The sequence below is a fragment of the Geotrypetes seraphini genome, chromosome 4, assembly GCF_902459505.1.
Source record: "Geotrypetes seraphini chromosome 4, aGeoSer1.1, whole genome shotgun sequence".
Lineage (NCBI taxonomy): Eukaryota > Metazoa > Chordata > Amphibia > Gymnophiona > Dermophiidae > Geotrypetes > Geotrypetes seraphini.
Window position 1 is genome coordinate 356,291 of NC_047087.1, and position 17,109 is coordinate 373,399.

The window sequence follows — 17,109 nt, forward strand, 5'->3', positions numbered from 1 at the left end:
GAAATCTGCAAACCAAGTGGAGCAAGCTTCATCCAAAGCAAGGCAAATCATAGGTTGCATACGCAGGAGTTTCGTCAGCCGCAAACCGGAAGTCATTATGCCACTGTATAGATCCATGGTGAGACCGCACCTGGAGTACTGTGTGCAATTCTGGAGGCCGCATTACCGCAAGGATGTGCTGAGACTGGAATCGGTTCAGAGAATGGCCACCAGGATGGTCTCGGGACTCAAGGAGCTCCCATACGAGGAGCGGTTAGGGAAGTTGCAGCTCTACTCACTCGAGGAACGTAGAGAGAGGGGAGATATGATTGAGACATTCAAGTATCTCATGGGCCACATCGAAGTGGAGGAAGATATCTTCTTTTTCAAGGGTCCCGCGACAACAAGGGGGCATCCGTGGAAAATCAGGGGCGGGAAACTGCACGGTGACACTAGGAAGTTCTTCTTCACTGAAAGGGTAGTTGATCGCTGGAATAGTCTTCCACTCCAGGTTATTGAGGCCAGCAGCATGCCAGATTTTAAGACCAGATGGGATAGACATGTGGGATCTATCCGCAAAGATAAATAGGGAGGGTCATTGGAGTGGGCAGACTTGATGGGCCGTGGCCCTTATCTGCCGTCTATTTCTATGTTTCTATGTTTACTGATGAGGGACATTTGGCTTCTTTTTCTGATTTACAACGTACTTTTGACTTACCTCTTGCAGATTTTTTTGCTTATTATCAAATCAGACATTATATTGATTCATTGCTTGCTGCTACTTTGACAGAGAATTGTAGAGAGGCCATCTCTGAACTCTTTAGTTTGTCTGCGTAACAATCGGTACCTCTTCGATTTCATCATGTGAGCGTGCGTGATACTCAACCTGGTCCTAATCTGGAGGTATTGGCCACTTCTTGGGCGGAGGACCTTCACTGCTCTTTGATGGCATCTCAACTACAAGTCCTTAAGAACTTGCGGCGGGTGTCTACTAATATCCTTCATTGGGAACTTCACCTGAAGATTGTTTTACGACTCTATATATCGCCCATGCGTGCTTACCGGATGGGAATTACGCCGGTGCATACTTGTCCTAAATGTACACAGGCACATGCTTCCTTGGGCCACATGCTTTGGTCTTGCCCCCACATTCATCAGTTCTGGCTCTGCTTGGATCATTATATTTCCACATTGTGGGGCCGATGCTGGACTCCAGCTCCTCGAGAACTATTTGGATATTATACTATTACGTCTCCAAAGCCAAAAGGAATGACAGCTTTTCTTGCCAGAGTGATGCTTATGGGCAAGAAAGCCATACTTACTAATTGGCTGTCCAATGACCCACCCTCTTATGGTCAGTGGCGGTCATTGATGATAGTTCATGCCTCCTTGGAACGCAGACATTTTGCTACTCTTGATGCAGGACCAGGCTGCCGCTTCTGTTTGATCTGGGAACATTTCTGGATGGATCTTACTCTTCATGCTTGAAGTCGACTTCTGAACCTGTGATGTTATAGTTCTTTTGTATAGCTTGCTTTGCATTTGATGTTTAACCTCAGGCTTTGGGAAGGGGGAATGGTGGGGGGGGGGGGCTGGGAGTTGGGAATTGTTTTGTGCACCTTTATAAGATTTCAGCTACACTTTATGTATGTATTTCTAGCACTTTTTTGAAACTTTAATAAAAATTATTTGAACATAACTGTGGCATGATTAGTCTTTTTACTTTCCCACATTTTATTTGGCTTAATGTAAACTGCTATGGCCTGTGTTCAGATATAGTGGATAATCAAATGGTTTTAATAAACATAACCATAAACAATTAGATGTCTAATATTAAGTAAGTTCCCAGAGAATTCCAGTCTCTAATACAACTTGTTTATCTCCCCCTCTGGCACTAGAAAGATCTTTTTATAGCTTACCTGCACCACAAGGAGTAAATTTTTCTTTCCCATTGCCACAGGAGGTAGTGACAGCAAGGCGACCATGTGTAAACTGTAAATCTGATTGGAGAATTTTCACCTCCTGAACTTTGAAACCATCAGGAAGGGACAAAATATTTTGGCATCTGGATAAAAATGCAAAAAAAAAAAAAAACAAACACAAAACAAAACAACCCACATATCAGGGTTTACCATTTTACCTCATGCTTAATAAAGGGAAAGAAGTAGATGTTTATCAAAAAACGTAGTTGAACAGGAAAAGAAAAAAATGTTCACCTTTATAAATTACAAAAGTCAGCAGAAAGAAGACAAGCAACAATGTCTGGGAAAGTTAAGAGAAGCTGGTAAAGCAGTCATAAGAACATGGGGAGAGTGTGGTGTAATGGTTAAAGCTACAGTCTCAGCACCCTGAGGTGGTGGATTCAAACCCACGCTGCTCCTTGTGACCCTGGGCAAGTCACTTAATCCCCTCATTGCCCCAAGTATATTAGATACTGTAGATTGTGAGCCCGCCAGGACAGTTGAGGAAAAATGCTTGAGTACCTGAATAAATTTTTATTTATTTATTTAAAAATTTATATACTGCACATAACTGTATGGCTTCCATGTAAACTGTTCTGAGCTCTCCTGGGAGAACAATATAGAAAATTGATATGGTAACCAAATACTGTGTGCAGTTCTGGTCGCCATATCTCAAAAAAGATATAGTGGAATTAGAAAAGGTAGAGAAGGGTGACAAAAAAAATAAAAAGGGAAAGGCTAAAGCAGTTAGGACTCAATGGCTCAGGGGTGATATGATGGAGGTCTATAAAATAATGAGGAGAGTGGAAAGGGTAGATGTGACTTGCTTGTTCTCTCTTTCCAAAAATACTAGGACTAGGGGACATGCGATGAAGCTACTAAGTACTAGATTTAAAACAAACCGGAAAAAATATTTCTTCACACAATGTGTAATTAAACTCTGGAATTCACTGTCAGAGAATATGGTGAAATCAGTTAGCTTAGTGGGGTTTAAAAAAGGTTTGGATAATTTCCTAAAAGAGAAGTCCATAGGGCATTATTGAGATGGCTTGGGAAAATCCACTGCTTATTCCTAGGATAAGCAGCATAGAATCTGTTTGCTACTTGGAATCTAGCTTGGTGTTTGGGATCTGTTGGAAACAGGATACTGGGCTAGATGGATCTTCGGTCTGTCCCAGTATGGCAATTCTTATGTGAACAGCAGCAAACTCTTAATGTTTAACAAAAGGCAAGGGAGGCGTCTTTTCAACCAATGATCAAGTCTTTATATTGATTTAAATAAAGACTTGATCATTGGTTGAAAAGATGCCTCCCTTTTGTTAGACTGTCTATATCTCAAGGCAAGGTGTTCTTCTGTCAAACTCTTAATGTTCCTAAGTCTTGGGCCCGCCACTGATACAGCAGCTCTGCTGGTCTTTTTATAATGTATGTCCTGATTCCTTTCCTCAATTAGTCTCGAAGTTGATTCCAACCATAAATTTTGGAGAGTATTTTTTCAAAATTTGAATCCGGTGCCATGGTGCCACACCATAAACCATCAGGTGTATTACAGCTAGGACTTTATACTCAATTTGGGCCTCAATCGGCAACGTGTAGTTTTTTTTTAACACCGGAGTAATTCATATTTCGATATCCCAGTAATCATTCTGACAGGGCTTTAATCCTTGGCCTTTGTAATGCCCCAAAATAAAGCATTACAAAATGTAAAAGAGGGGAGTCTCCTTCACTTAAAAAAAAAGCTCTGGAATGAGGGGGCATAGGATGAAGGTGAAAGAGGAAAGACTCAGGAATAATCTAAGGAAATATTGGAGGCATGGAACAGCCTTTTTAATGGATGGGATGGAGATGAGAACTTTATCTGAATTTTGAATCACTTGGGACAAGAACAGAGGATCTCTAAGGAAAAGAAAGGAGAATAATAGAGATTAGTAGTTGATATAGATGGGCAGGATAGGTGGATAGGCCATGCTCTTTATCTGCCATCATGTTCTATGCTTCTATTTTTATATTTCTATGAAATTTTAGTCTGAAAGGACAGATATAAATAGAATGTGTCATATGGATATAGAATGCAAAAAAACCCAAAACAAACAAAACCCCCAGTCAGTGTGAATTTGGATCAGTTAGATACATAGCACGTAATATACTATAAACCAAAGACACTGAGGCATTTTTCATCTCAGATCTAGTCATTAGTGCTCTCAGAAATTTTTCATGACTCAACATGTATATTTTACCTGTCAATAAGTGCTCTCTTCATGGCTTCTTGGCTGTAGGGGCACTTTCCAACTACAACTGTAGAAAAATATAGTGGGGACTGCAGGAAATGCATAAGGAGTGCCCCCTGAGACCCCAGCACATTCCAGCAGGCCATTTTATCACTGCAGGACATGGAGAGTGTCTGGTCTCCTCGCCCCGGTTTGACCCGTAATAACCCCACAGAATGATAATTAATACCAGGGCTATGTGTATCCTGACTCTCGCCTGGCACACACTTTGCTCCAGTCCTGTAAATATCCACCACTTCTGGCAGCGTAGGATCTGTTTTCTGGTTAGCTAATACTTTTGCAGATTGATCCACACCAGATTCCTGGGTTGCTGAAATTGTCATTTCTTTGGTGCTATGCTTTTTCACTTGTTCCGTGTATTTCATTCTCTTGGTGGGTGAGCAGCTTGTAATGTTCTCCATCTTTCTTTTATTATTCTCTATGATCACTTGGCTAGCAACCTTCCCAACTTGCAAAGAGATGCGAGGGGCACCTGGGGGTGCAACAAGCAGATGCGGAAGGACTTCATGTTCTAGGACTGGAATAATAGAAGCATCGCCACCTTGCACAGAGAAAAATCAGTTCATATATGATGGAAATAATAATAATTCAACAGATGTTCAATCTGTACTTCATCATACAGATACAAATATTATAAAACACTGAGTCATATACATAGGATTTCCAGTGTAATTTAATTGAAACATAACTAACCATAATGTTAGAGATACGAGAGTTATAGGTCCAAGTCTTTATGCTTGTGGAACTTGTAAAATTAAAATTTCAATGTATTACTAACTTGGTCCAGAGCAAAGAATTACATTACATTACATTACATTACAGATTTCTATTCCGCCATTACCTTTCGGTTCAAAGCGGATTACAAAAAGAGTTATGGAAGAAGGGTTACAAAGTTAGATCAGAGATCGTTTCCAAGAGAGGGATAAGAAGGATCAGGGGTTGGGGAAGGTAAGAAGGGGTGTTCATGGTATTAAGCTTTATTAAGGGATTTCTTGAAGAGTATAGTTTTTATTTCCTTTCTGAACCCGGACCCCTGAAGCTGTGAGAAGCACTTTGTGATACTGCCCCAGATGCAAAACTTTGATTGTGAGCCTACTAGGGAAAGAGAAAGCACCTGTATATAATATGTAAATTGCTTTGCTTGCACCAAAGAAAGGCGGTTTATCAAATTCACGACCCTTACCCTATCTTATGTGAACGTGGGATGAGCCCCTTCTCCCAAGGGTGTATAAAAGAAGAGAAATACTCACAAGGAGTATGGCTGGTAAAAAACACAAAAGAAATTTCTGGTTTCAATTTCCATTTCCCGGTTTCAGCTGCAGGAATGAAAATGGAATTCTGTTTGTGAGAGACTGCCAGTGAAATCTGATGAAGGAGATATCTGCAATGAAAAAGAAATATGTGGAAACTTTGATTTACCTTGGAAGAGATGATAAAAGCACATCCAATAGAACATCATCCCATTTCACTTTTGCAGAACAACCAGTAAACCATAACTATATATGAGGCTACTGGAAGTTTATTTGGATAGCCAACTTACAATGCAGGATCACATACTGTGTGTTATAAAAGGAGCTTTTATGCAGTGTGTGTACTCTCTAGGATAAGGCCAATGTTGTTTCGGACAGTGATACAGAGTCTTGTTATCAAAAAACTGGAATTCTGTAGTGCCTTGTTTTTGGGAATGACAAAATCTAAAATGTAGGCATTACAGGTAGTGCAGAACATGGCTGCAAGAATGATCACTTGGGTATCTCATTATCAACATATATCCCCAATGTTGAAACAACTACATTGGTTACCTGTAAGGTTTTGGGTTGAATACAAAGTTTTGACGATTCTGATGCAAGTTCTAAGAAAATACCTACCATTTCGTTCTTTGAGATCAGAATCTGCTAGGAGGTTGAGCCTTGTACATGAGGTACATTATAAAAAACATGGATGGCAGCAATCTCAGTAGTAGATCCTTAATTATGGAATGATTTAAATGGGTCAATGAAGCTGTGTCAAGATCTGCAGAGTTTTAAGAAATTTTTGAAGACTCACCTCTTTGTTAAGACATTTTTTTAAAAACTGGTAGCCCTATGATGTTGGAATTGTATGGATGATTAAGCTATTAATGAGTCTATGGTACTGTTAAAAGGCGTCATGTATGCAAGTAAATTAGGGAAATCCCTTTTCTTCAAATTCACTGAGCTTTGGAATAACCTCCCTGCCCCGTTGCGGAACCTAGGCTCATTCCAATTATTCCGAAAGCATCTGAAAACCTGGCTTTTCTCCAAAACGTAAAGCTATCTATTTAAAATGTAAAGCTAGCTATCCTCTTCATAACCTCTAATTTCTTATGTTCTTCCCTCATTTATTGAATTACCTGTAAACCGTGCCAAGCTCTATCTTTATGGAGATGATGCGGTATACAAACTTAAGGTTTAGTTTAGTTATTTTTACTTTGTATGTAAATTGTAATCTGCTTAGGTTTTAAGTGGAATAGAAATTAAAAATAAAAAAATGCATTACCTCTAAATCCAGCAAAAACACAACACTGAAGATCACATGATCTACTGTATCAATTCAACGATAAAATCAAAATTGAACATTTTTATCCATATCCTTCCTAGCTACATCCAGTGCAGACAACAAAAGGGTCTCTATAGTGTGGAATGCTGCTACTAATTGGGTTATAAGATTCACAGACCGTTTAGTCGCAGCATTGAACTCTTCATCAAGCATTGATTTGCGTTTGAATTGCTCATAAGGAAGGCAGCTTTCTTTTGATTCATCCCCCGAAGATCTGTTCAGGATTGAAACGCTCTTACCAGTGAGTGTTGGGAGTAGCATTGATCATAACCAGTGCTGGTTGTGGCTGGTTCCACTCAGATAAGTTTTGCCTTTTTCTTTAAGTGTGTTTTAAACAACATCATGGTATTTTCTGGTATATTTTACCCTAGTTATGTATATTGAAGGACTTTGAAAGATAGGGTTTCACACTATTTAAACATTTTTTCAGCACTTGTGGATAAAGCATTTGTGTGGTAGGTAGGAGGCTTGTAGCATAAATGATTACAACATTTCAATCCAGGATGTGGCCCTGGAATGATATATAGATCATAAGAGGTCCTATGATCTGATCATCTAGTACAGTATGATATGCTCACCTCAAATCCCAAGTGAAAGATTTATAAAAAAATTTTTGGGGAAACTTTCATAAAATTGATATAATATGATATTTTCACGAGAACCTGTTGAAATGAGTGTAAAATGGTATTTATGTTAGTAGCTATTATTTCAAAATATGAAATATAGAGATTTGTATGAACATCTTATTACCCCCTTTTTCTCTGTGTATACTAATTGGGGTTTTGCCAGCTACTTGTGACTTGGATTGGCCTCCGTGAAGACGGGATACTGGGCTGGATGGACCATTGGTCTGACCCAGTAAGGCTGTTCTTATGACTCTTTGAAATCTATACTGACAAGGGTGCAAGAATTCAAAAAACAAAACAAAACAAAACATGCCAAAAGGACAAGGAGGTAGGGGCAGGCCAATAAAAACTGAATTGCTGAATCTAGGAGTACAAACTGATATAAAACAAAATTTATTATGAGAGAAAAAAAAAAAAAAGACTACAGATCCACATAAAACACCAAATGTAGTAAAAATTTAGAAGGATTGTAACTATGGTTTTATTGGTGGCTTTAGAACAGTGGTTCTCAACCCTATCCTAGGGGACCCCCAGCCAGTTGGGTTTTCAGGATATCCCTAATGAATATGCATGAGAGAGATTTACATACAATGGAGGAGACAGGCATGCAAATATGTCTTATGCATATCCTTTAGGAATATCTTGAAAACCCAACTGGCTGGGGGTCCCCTAGGACAGGGTTGAGAACCACTGCTTTAGAAGATGGTTGACTCCTGATGCAAATGCCTAGCACGGAAACACTGAACCAAATTGAGTCCACCTTCTGAATTTCCACTACCCTTTAGGAATTAGTTTTATGTAGACCTAAGGTCTTTTTTCTCATAATAAACTATGTTTCATCAGTTTTTACCTAAAGGTTCTATGATTCAACTTTTATTGGTCCACCAACTCTCTCGTATCAATAATCTTTGCCAAGTTTGATAAAACTGATAATTTGTATGGCCCTTTCAATCCCTCTCCCATAGTGCACCCTCTCTAGTAGAGCTGCTCTGAGATCCCTTTGGATACTTCTCTCCCCGATTCCCTCCCTCCCCCATTCTGCAGTCTCCCAAGCCTTTCCAAGGGTTTGCCTAGTTCTGCTTAAACCACAGCACTTCTCAGCCTTGCATATCATGAAATCAACACTTTTTTTTACAGAGTGGAGGCACAGACCACATTGAAGCTGGCACCACTCCCCAAGGACCATCCTGAGTGCCACCAAAATCTGGCCCTGCAGGTGTCGTAGGGCCACCAGCTCCTGTTGCATGTATCTGGGCATGGCTGAGACTTGCAGTAGGAGCTGTATTAGGATGTCTTTATAGGGGGGCTTGCCAGCAGGCATAACAGCCAGTTCAGGGCAGCCTTGCTGTCAGTGTGGGTGGGTAGGAAGCTCTTCACATGCCTCTTCCTTCCCCTCCTGTGCAGGCATATCCCTCCAGGTGTCATCCTCCTCAACCTTGCCCTCCCAATGTTGTGAGTTGTGGACCTGTTGGGGAGCAACTGGCATGTTCTAGGGCCCAGGGTCAATGATGATATCCCTCTAAGGCCATCTCGGGGGCAGGCAGGTCCTGAGCATCCTGGTCGGCAGCTGGAGGGTGCCCTCCAAGTTTAAAAGGTTTGCAATTTATTTATTTGGTCATTTATTTAGCCCGTCCTCCCAAAGGAGTCCAGAATGGGTTACAGGCGTACATTCATGGTATGGATAGGGCAAATTTTAGTAAGACATAGACTTTACAGTATTTATAGCATGGACAAAGGGGTTTAGATTACAGCAATTACAGTATAGACATAACATGCAGACTTAGTGGGCATAGGGTGGTTTAAATTGCAGCATTTTCAGTGTAGATATACTAGGAAGTAAAGTAGCTTTTCTTTGCAGGTGAATGCATCTTTGTTGTCAGAGAATGTGGTAGTAATTCAGGTTATATTTGCGATGACATGCGAGTTTTAGCGAGATTCCATGTGGTATATTAGGTGGTGTCTTTGGGATTCCATATGGTTTGAATAGTGGTGCAGCTGTCTTTCGGGAGGCAGGGACAGGGATGGCTGGGGGCTGCTGGTGTTCCCTGAAGGACATGTCTGAAGTGAGGCACCAACAAAATGAAATAGCAGGAATCCCAGAAGCTGTGATATGAGAGCTGTTTGTCCCTTGAGATGGCTGTCTGCCTACAGGCAAGCAGGATAGGTCCTGGCCCTCTCGGGATTACTCTGGGTGAGCAGGCACTGGCTGGGAGATAGTAATGCTCCATGCTGTTGCAAGAATGGGGCCTTTGGTACAGTTTTTGTCAGGGATGTGAGTGTGTGTCTTTGTCCCCAATGCCTCTGTGACCTACTGCCAGCTGGACCTTGCTGTATCTTCCCATCTTTCTGGGACGCCCCATGAGATAGATGCCTCCAAACCTGATATCTGTAAACTACCTATCTGTGGGGTACTCATGCTAGCTAATTTAGGGCCTGCACTGATGGAGAGTTTATACCTCTAAAGGACTAGTGACTTTTTTTGTAAGACCCTATTCTTAGAAAGCATTGCACCTAAAGCCAAATATCACTCAATAGGATCACGAGTTACAAATTTCTCTCTAACTGGAAAAACGTGGCCCTAGTTTCTTCAGCCTTTCCTCTTAAGGAAGTCATCCCATCTCCTTTATCATTTTCATCGTCCCTCTCTGTACCTTTTCTAATTCCATTATATCTTTTTTGAGTTGCAGTGACCAGAATTGCTCACAGTATTCAATACCATGGAGTGATACAAAAGCATTATAATATTCTCATTTTGTTCTACATTCTTTTCCTAATAATTCGTAACATGTTACTTAACCACCGCTTCCAAAATATACTGTTTCTTTCTGTAAAATAGCTATTCCTGCTCAATGTACTTTACAAATAATAATAACAACAATTTATATACCGCAAGGCCGTAAAGTTCTATGCGGTTTACAATAGTTAAAAATATAACAAATTGAATAAAACTATAAAGGGAAAAGCCAATAACTAAAAAAAAACCCTAAAAAGATCTGATTATTGCCTGATAAAATTCTACAAAATCAGCTACCTAAGTACTTCAAAAACAGATATGTTTTTAGATGTCTCCTAAATTCCCCATAAGTATCAGTAAGCAGAAACAATTGTTCTAGATCTCTGCCCCATAATGCTGCCTGATATGAAAAAAGATATTGATGATGTTTTTTAAGTTTACATCCTCTAATTGGCAGAAAAACAAAATTCAGGTGTGAGCTTCTCTTATGTCTGTTGGTTGCAAAAGAGAAAAGCTCAGTTATGTATTTAGGAGCTAAACCAAATAAAACCTTAAAACAACCAAACTTAAACTTCACACGCGCCTCCAATGGCAACCAGTGCAGCACTCGATAAGAAGGTGTTACATGATCGTATTTCTTCAACCTGAAAATTAATCTGACCACCGCATTTTGCACCATTCAGCGAGCCTTTTGTAAAATACTCGAGAAATTGTGCATGTCCTACCTAGATGACCTATGCAAAATCACCCACAGAATCACAGTAACACTTATGAATGAGATTTAAGATAGACATGCCCTGGATTCCATTGTGATCTCTAATAACTTGCTGCAATGGCTGGTTTAAAGGAGGACAGAGGATTCATTAAAAAAAAACCAAACAAACCTTAGCAGATGTGAAGATTCTCACAACTTTAACGTGGCCACTAAACCGGTTCCAGCCGGTTTAGCTTTCATGTATTTTAGCGGTGGATTATCAAAACAGCTTATCGTGATATTTTCTGAGCTTCATAGCATTCTGCCATGCAAAGGTATTACAACGAGGTCATTAATATTTAAATGAGCATTCCGGGGAAATCTCCATTATTGTCATCCTAACCTCGCTAACCAACATTTGCGAGCAAAATTTTCTGGCAGGTCTGAGCTGTCCTAGCCCTATTTTCTGGTCAGTGTGAGCGCTGATTGGCTCAAGTATTAACAGAAAGTAAGGCTTGACAGGTCAGACCTGCCAGAATGATTTGCTGCCATCAAACAACCCCCTCTGGCAGCAGGAGGATGCCCACTCTTTCCCACCACTGCCATCGTATGCCCGATGACTCCCTCCTGTGCCTCAGACGTCCCCCTGACCCACTACCTTGTTTACAAAGGCCAGCCCGGAGGGATGCCTCCTATCTCCAGCCAGTAGGTCCGCCTCTTCAAAATAGTGAGTCTTCCTCTCTCTGGTGCATTCAGGAACACGCTGAGGGACCTAAGACTATGACTGCCAAGATAACTGGGATGGGAAAGCTCGCCATTTTGAAGAGGCGGGCCTGCTGTCCAGAGATAGGAGGCATTCCTCCTGCAGGCCTTCATAAACAAGATAATAGAAGGGCAGAGGATCATCGGAGGCAAGGGAGGGGGTTGTCAGGGGTACTATGGCGGAGGCAGTGGGCATCTCTCCCACTACCGGGGGAGGTGTAAGGGGAGTTGCTTGGCAGCAGGAGGGAGTGGGATTCTCTCCCGCTGCTGGGGGGGTTTGCTTTATGGCAGCAGCGGAAGGGAATGGGCATCACTTCAGACATGATGTCAGCAGCAGGGGAGAGTGGGCATCCCTTTTGCCGATCTTCAATTTGGGTTTTTTTTAAATTATTTAATTTTTTTTATTTATGTGTTTATTCTGCGCAAATGCCGATCACTATCACCAGCGATCGGCACATACAAATTTAGCAAACCTCCATGAACCTCATTTATATGTGCGGTTTTATAAAAATGACTCACCTTTTTGAAATCGTTACAGTAGCCCGTCGGATTTACCACAAACATTTGAGAATCTTCCCCTGAAACCCTTTTAATTTGATAACCATTAATATGAAAAGGAACTACCAATGAATTCTCACCTCTGAAAACTTCTCTTAGCTACAACTTCGGCATGGCTGTCATTGAGGGCATCTCCTATAGACAAACCAAAAAAGCAGATAGATATTCCACGAGTCAAAACATAAATAACTTTACTTGGGTGAGAAACATGCTATTCTCTCTCATTTGAATTATTTATATTACTAAACTGAGTATGTTATACAGTAAGATAAAGCAGATAAAGGCCAAATGGTCCATCTAGTCTACCCATCCGCAGTAACCATTATCTCTTTCTCTCTCCGTGGAACGTAAGAAAGCAACTCAAGCTGCCATAGCTCGGATCTTATGTGTAGTTACACGACCCCTGAGCTTAGAAGAAGGCAATAAAGGCCGCCAACCATGTAGAAATAGTTCTCTTGGTTACAGGCTGGCCTAACCTGTTAGGATCAAAGGAGATAAACAGTTGAGGAGATTTTCTATGTGGCTTAGTCCGTTGAAAGCAATAAGCCAAGGCTTGTTTATAGTCTAAAGTATGAAGAGTTGTTTCTTCATGGTGAAAATGAGGCTTGGGAAAGAAAACTGGAAGCACAATCGATTGATTCAAATGGAATTCTGTGACTACTTTTGGCAAGAATTTTGGATGGGTGTGGATAACTACCATATTGTGGTGGGTCCAACACCAACGCTTAAAGCTCACTCACTCAATGTGCAGAAGTGATGGAGATTAAAAATATCACTTTCCAAGTTAGATATTTAAGATGAGCAAAAGACATTGGCTCAAATGGAGGTTTCATTAATTTGGTGAGAACAACATTAAGATTCCAAACCACTGGAGGTAATTTGATATTGAAAAGTCCTTTCATGATCCTGGAAACCAGAGGATGAACAGTCAGAGATTTATTGTTGACTGGCATATAGAAAGCACTGATAGCACTAAGGTGAACTCTGACTGAAGTGGTTTTAAAGACCTGAATTGGATAGGTGGCGAAGGTAATCCAACACTGACGATATGGAGGAAGATGAAGCATCTTGATGATGAAGAGTACACCACGTTGAAATCCGTGTCCACTTCTGTTGGTAGCACTGCTGTGTAGACGGTTTTCTGGATGTATCTAAAATAACTCTGACAGGATCAGAAAGATCAGTGTCTGCTGAGGTCATCCTGAAAAGTACCAAGCTGTCGGGTGCAACAGTAGATTGGGATGCAAAAGAGACCCTTGATTCTGCATGAAAAGAGATGGAAAGATCTGCAGGAGTATCGGATCTTTGACAATGAGGAATCGGTGGAAATGCATAAAGGTATTTGTGCGTCCAATCCAGGAGAAAGGCGTCTGCCTCTAGACGATGAGAGGAGACATGATCGGGACGTGTCGAAGTGGAAGATGATATTTTCTTTCTCAAGGGACCCTCGGCCACAAGAGGGCACCCGCTCAAACTCAGGGGCGGAAAATTTCATGGCGACACCAGAAAGTATTTCTTCACAGAGAGAGTGGTTGATCTTTGGAACAAGCTTCCAGGGCAGGTGATCGAGGCAGACAGCGTGCCAGACTTTAAGAATAAATGGGATACCCATGTGGGATCCCTACGAGGGTCAAGATAAGGAAATTGGGTCATTAGGGCATAGACAACCGAGAAAGAGGGAGAAATTTCCCTTGAATAGTAAGCCGGTGCCTCGGAGTCCCGCGAATGGGAGACCGAAGAGGCTCGACTAAAGTGTTTGGGGGACGTCGAGGAAAGACCACATGCAAGATGGACCGGGGAAGACCCCGGGGTCTTAGGAAACAGCTGGCAAAGCCTCGGAGAAGACGGGGCAAAGGAAAATTCCTCCATCGGTTTCAAAGAAGACTGGCAGCCGCCTCGATGGGGAACACACACGAGAGTCCAACTCGAGGACAAGCGTGTGCCTGGAAGATTTTGTGGTCTGAGACCTGCCCCGAAGGGGCGGAGAATACCGGTGCTTTTTAGGAGGGGCAAGCCGCGACATAGCAGCGGGGGAAAAATGGGCCCCTGGCCTGGACCCCCGAAAAGTCACAGGTGACTCGGTGGATGAAGAATCACTCGAGGGAACCCGGCGAGTCTTGCGGGCATGGCCTTGAGATATGAGGGGACGCTCAGGCTGGTCAGACCGAGACTGGGTCAAGACCAAGATCAGAGGCGTCGAAGTCGGGACCAGTTGGCTTACCACTGAGGAAAGCTGCGTGGTAAGTATAGCCTTAAGCATGTCCTCGAACATAGGCACCGAGACCAAAGGTGAGTGGGTCTTAGGTGCAGCAATGCGCTCCTTCGGGGGCGACCTCGAGGAAGAGTATTCCCTATGTGAGGAGGCACGCTTAGAGTAATGTCTTGAAGATGCCGACAAGGCAGCACTGACATGAGACTCCGAGGTAGGCTTCTTTGCCGGCACACCTGAGGAGGAAAGAGGAGACTTACCCGAGGCTGGAGTAGCAGGAGGAGCTGAGGCCGGAGCCTTCGAGGCCGAGGCACCCAACGAGGGCGACGAGACTAAGCATGAGGCCTGTCCCGCAGGATCCATGGGGCTAAAGAATTGGAGAATCTTGGCCACCCTCCTACGAAGAGCCCACGATTGCAAAGTCACACAACGGGGACACGACTTAGCGTGGTGCTCTGCACCCAGGCACTCCACACACCAACGATGAGGGTCGGTGATGGAGATAACCCGGTTGTACTTTGTACAGTTTTTAAACCCGGAACGAGGCCGGGACATAAGAAGAAATACAGCCACGGCCCAGCAAGGCCAGGCGGCCAGAGTAAGACCGGAAACCCGGTCAAAAATATACGAACTGAAAAAAATGAAAACAAAGGAAAACAAAGACGCGGGCACAGTGACTGAACTGAAACTAACCAAACAAGCCGCGGTGCAAGAGGGACAACGATACTGCGCAAAGCAGAAAACAGAGAACTGAGGCCACGCTGAGGAGACGCATGCCCTAGACTGGGCGGGAGGGGCACGCGCGGGCCAATCGCAAGCTTGAAGGTCTTCAAGCAAGTCTGCTTGCGAAAACGTCCGCTAGGGGGTTCCGTCGGTGATGTCACCCACATGTAGAGAATATGCTGCCTGCTTGTCCTGGGTTAAAATTGATTAGAAAAGGATTGCTTGGATTTTTTACCAGCGCAGCTGTGGGGTAACAGGTTTGTTTTTTAAATACTTTAACCTTACAATTTTATTCTGACTTGTTGTGAATAACTGAGTTCTTTGAAAGGCTGCACAAAATGATGCTAAATAAACAAGACCAAAGAACTGAATACTGTCAGGGGATGGGAGGAACAGTTCAGATTTTACTCAGAAAAAGGTTAACTACAACAATTTTACTTACCCATTGTGCTCATTTTTGATTGACCGATACATTTTGTGCCAGTTCCCATAGCAACGACTTCTTTGATTACTTAAGAAAAAGAAAGTGTAACATTATTAAAAGAAAAAAAAATTTCACTCTCTTGGTAAAACCTTGCTTAATGTCATTTGTCTTAAGTTTCTTTCTGTATTTATAATATATCCAAAAACTGGGTAATTTTATAACCTGGCACACTTTAGGTACAGAAGTGCTAATCTGCAAATACCTGCTTAATTTGCATACATAGCGGCAAAACATGGGCAAAGAAGGTACCTGCCCCACTATGGAGTTTGCAGTTCTACGGCTGACATAAGTACCACCACCTAAATGTTAAGCGTGTTAATATTGGTTATGCTCATATTCTGTACTCTTAGGCCCTAAAGCATGCATAACGCCCTTCAGCAATATCGCTTATAAAAATGTTAAAAAGAACAGAATCTTGAGGCATACAACTGTCAGCATCCCTTTCCTCAGAGTGACCCAGCCCGTCACTTTGGGGCCCACCCCGAGGATACTTAGTTTATTTATTAGACATCTGTGTGGAACACTGTCAAAGGCTTTGCTAAATCTAAATACACCACATCTAGTGCACTCCCTGCCTATTCATTTGGTCACTTGGAATTGTAATAGTACCTGCATTGTGTTTAAATATTTCTGTGGCATTACTGTACAAGAGGTAAGTCTTTTTCAAATGAAGGGAAACGTCAGGAGAGGGTATAGGATGAAGTCAGGAGTAATCTAAGGAAATACTTTTTTGCAGAAAGGGTGGAAGTGATGGAGACAAAGACTGCCTGAATTCAAGAAAGTGTGGGACAGGCACATAGGATCTCTTGGGGAGAGTAAGAGAAAGTGAATGCTGTGGATGAGCAGACTGGATGGGCCATTTGGTTGTTATCTGCTGTCAAGTTTCTAAAATGACAGTGGAACAATATAAGGGAAGCTTATGAGATACCATCCATCAAGGATAAGGCAACAGTTAACACATATGGGCTACTATTAAATGTCTGCAGTAGTCAAAACTTGAGAGAAGAAAAAAACTGAACAGTAGCAAAGCTTTTTAGCAATGGGACTGAAAGTTATTTGCTTCAAATATGAAAAAAAATAAAACCATTTCTATCCATTTATGTTTACTTGATAATGTTTCATAAATTTGATTATTCTTTGAAGATATCAGCAATGCAATGTACAAGAAATCAACACAAAAATAAGTAATGCACATTAAAACAAAGGAAGCAATTAGCAGAATAAAGGCACTTACTCTGTGAAGGTTCCTGGCTGGGGCCATCGTCCTTCTTAAGGTCCGACAACTCGACTTGTATTACGGCTGCCAACAATGTCCACTCTCGTTCGGGATTAGGCATACCTTGCTTGGGCAACTTGGTAGAGTAGTGCTTATAAGAGAGTGCAGCAATCTCATCTGCAGACCACATTCTTACAGCCACCTTTAACAAATCATTTTCAGAGCTTGTCAATAGCATATCATGCCTAATGTTGACATGTGCATTTCAAAAGGCAATGTGTAAAGTTATGCATAAAGC

General features: G+C 41.9%; 1 protein-coding gene across 4 annotated transcripts in view; it reads right to left on the reverse strand.

Annotated features, from left to right (window-relative positions):
- The window catches only part of ADAT1 (adenosine deaminase tRNA specific 1), a 47,162-nt gene that overhangs the window by 17,776 nt on the left and 12,277 nt on the right, over positions 1 to 17,109 (reverse strand). For all 4 annotated transcript variants that reach the window (XM_033943799.1, XM_033943798.1, XM_033943795.1 and 1 more), the window contains 6 exons: positions 16,830 to 17,013; positions 15,554 to 15,622; positions 12,260 to 12,314; positions 5,479 to 5,609; positions 4,178 to 4,769; positions 1,899 to 2,044 (listed from right to left, as the gene is read on the reverse strand). In XM_033943799.1, coding sequence (XP_033799690.1) covers positions 1,899 to 2,044; positions 4,178 to 4,769; positions 5,479 to 5,609; positions 12,260 to 12,314; positions 15,554 to 15,622; positions 16,830 to 17,001 — 1,165 coding nt within the window. In that variant the 5' untranslated portion in view covers positions 17,002 to 17,013. The remainder of the gene's footprint in view (positions 1 to 1,898; positions 2,045 to 4,177; positions 4,770 to 5,478; positions 5,610 to 12,259; positions 12,315 to 15,553; positions 15,623 to 16,829; positions 17,014 to 17,109) is intronic.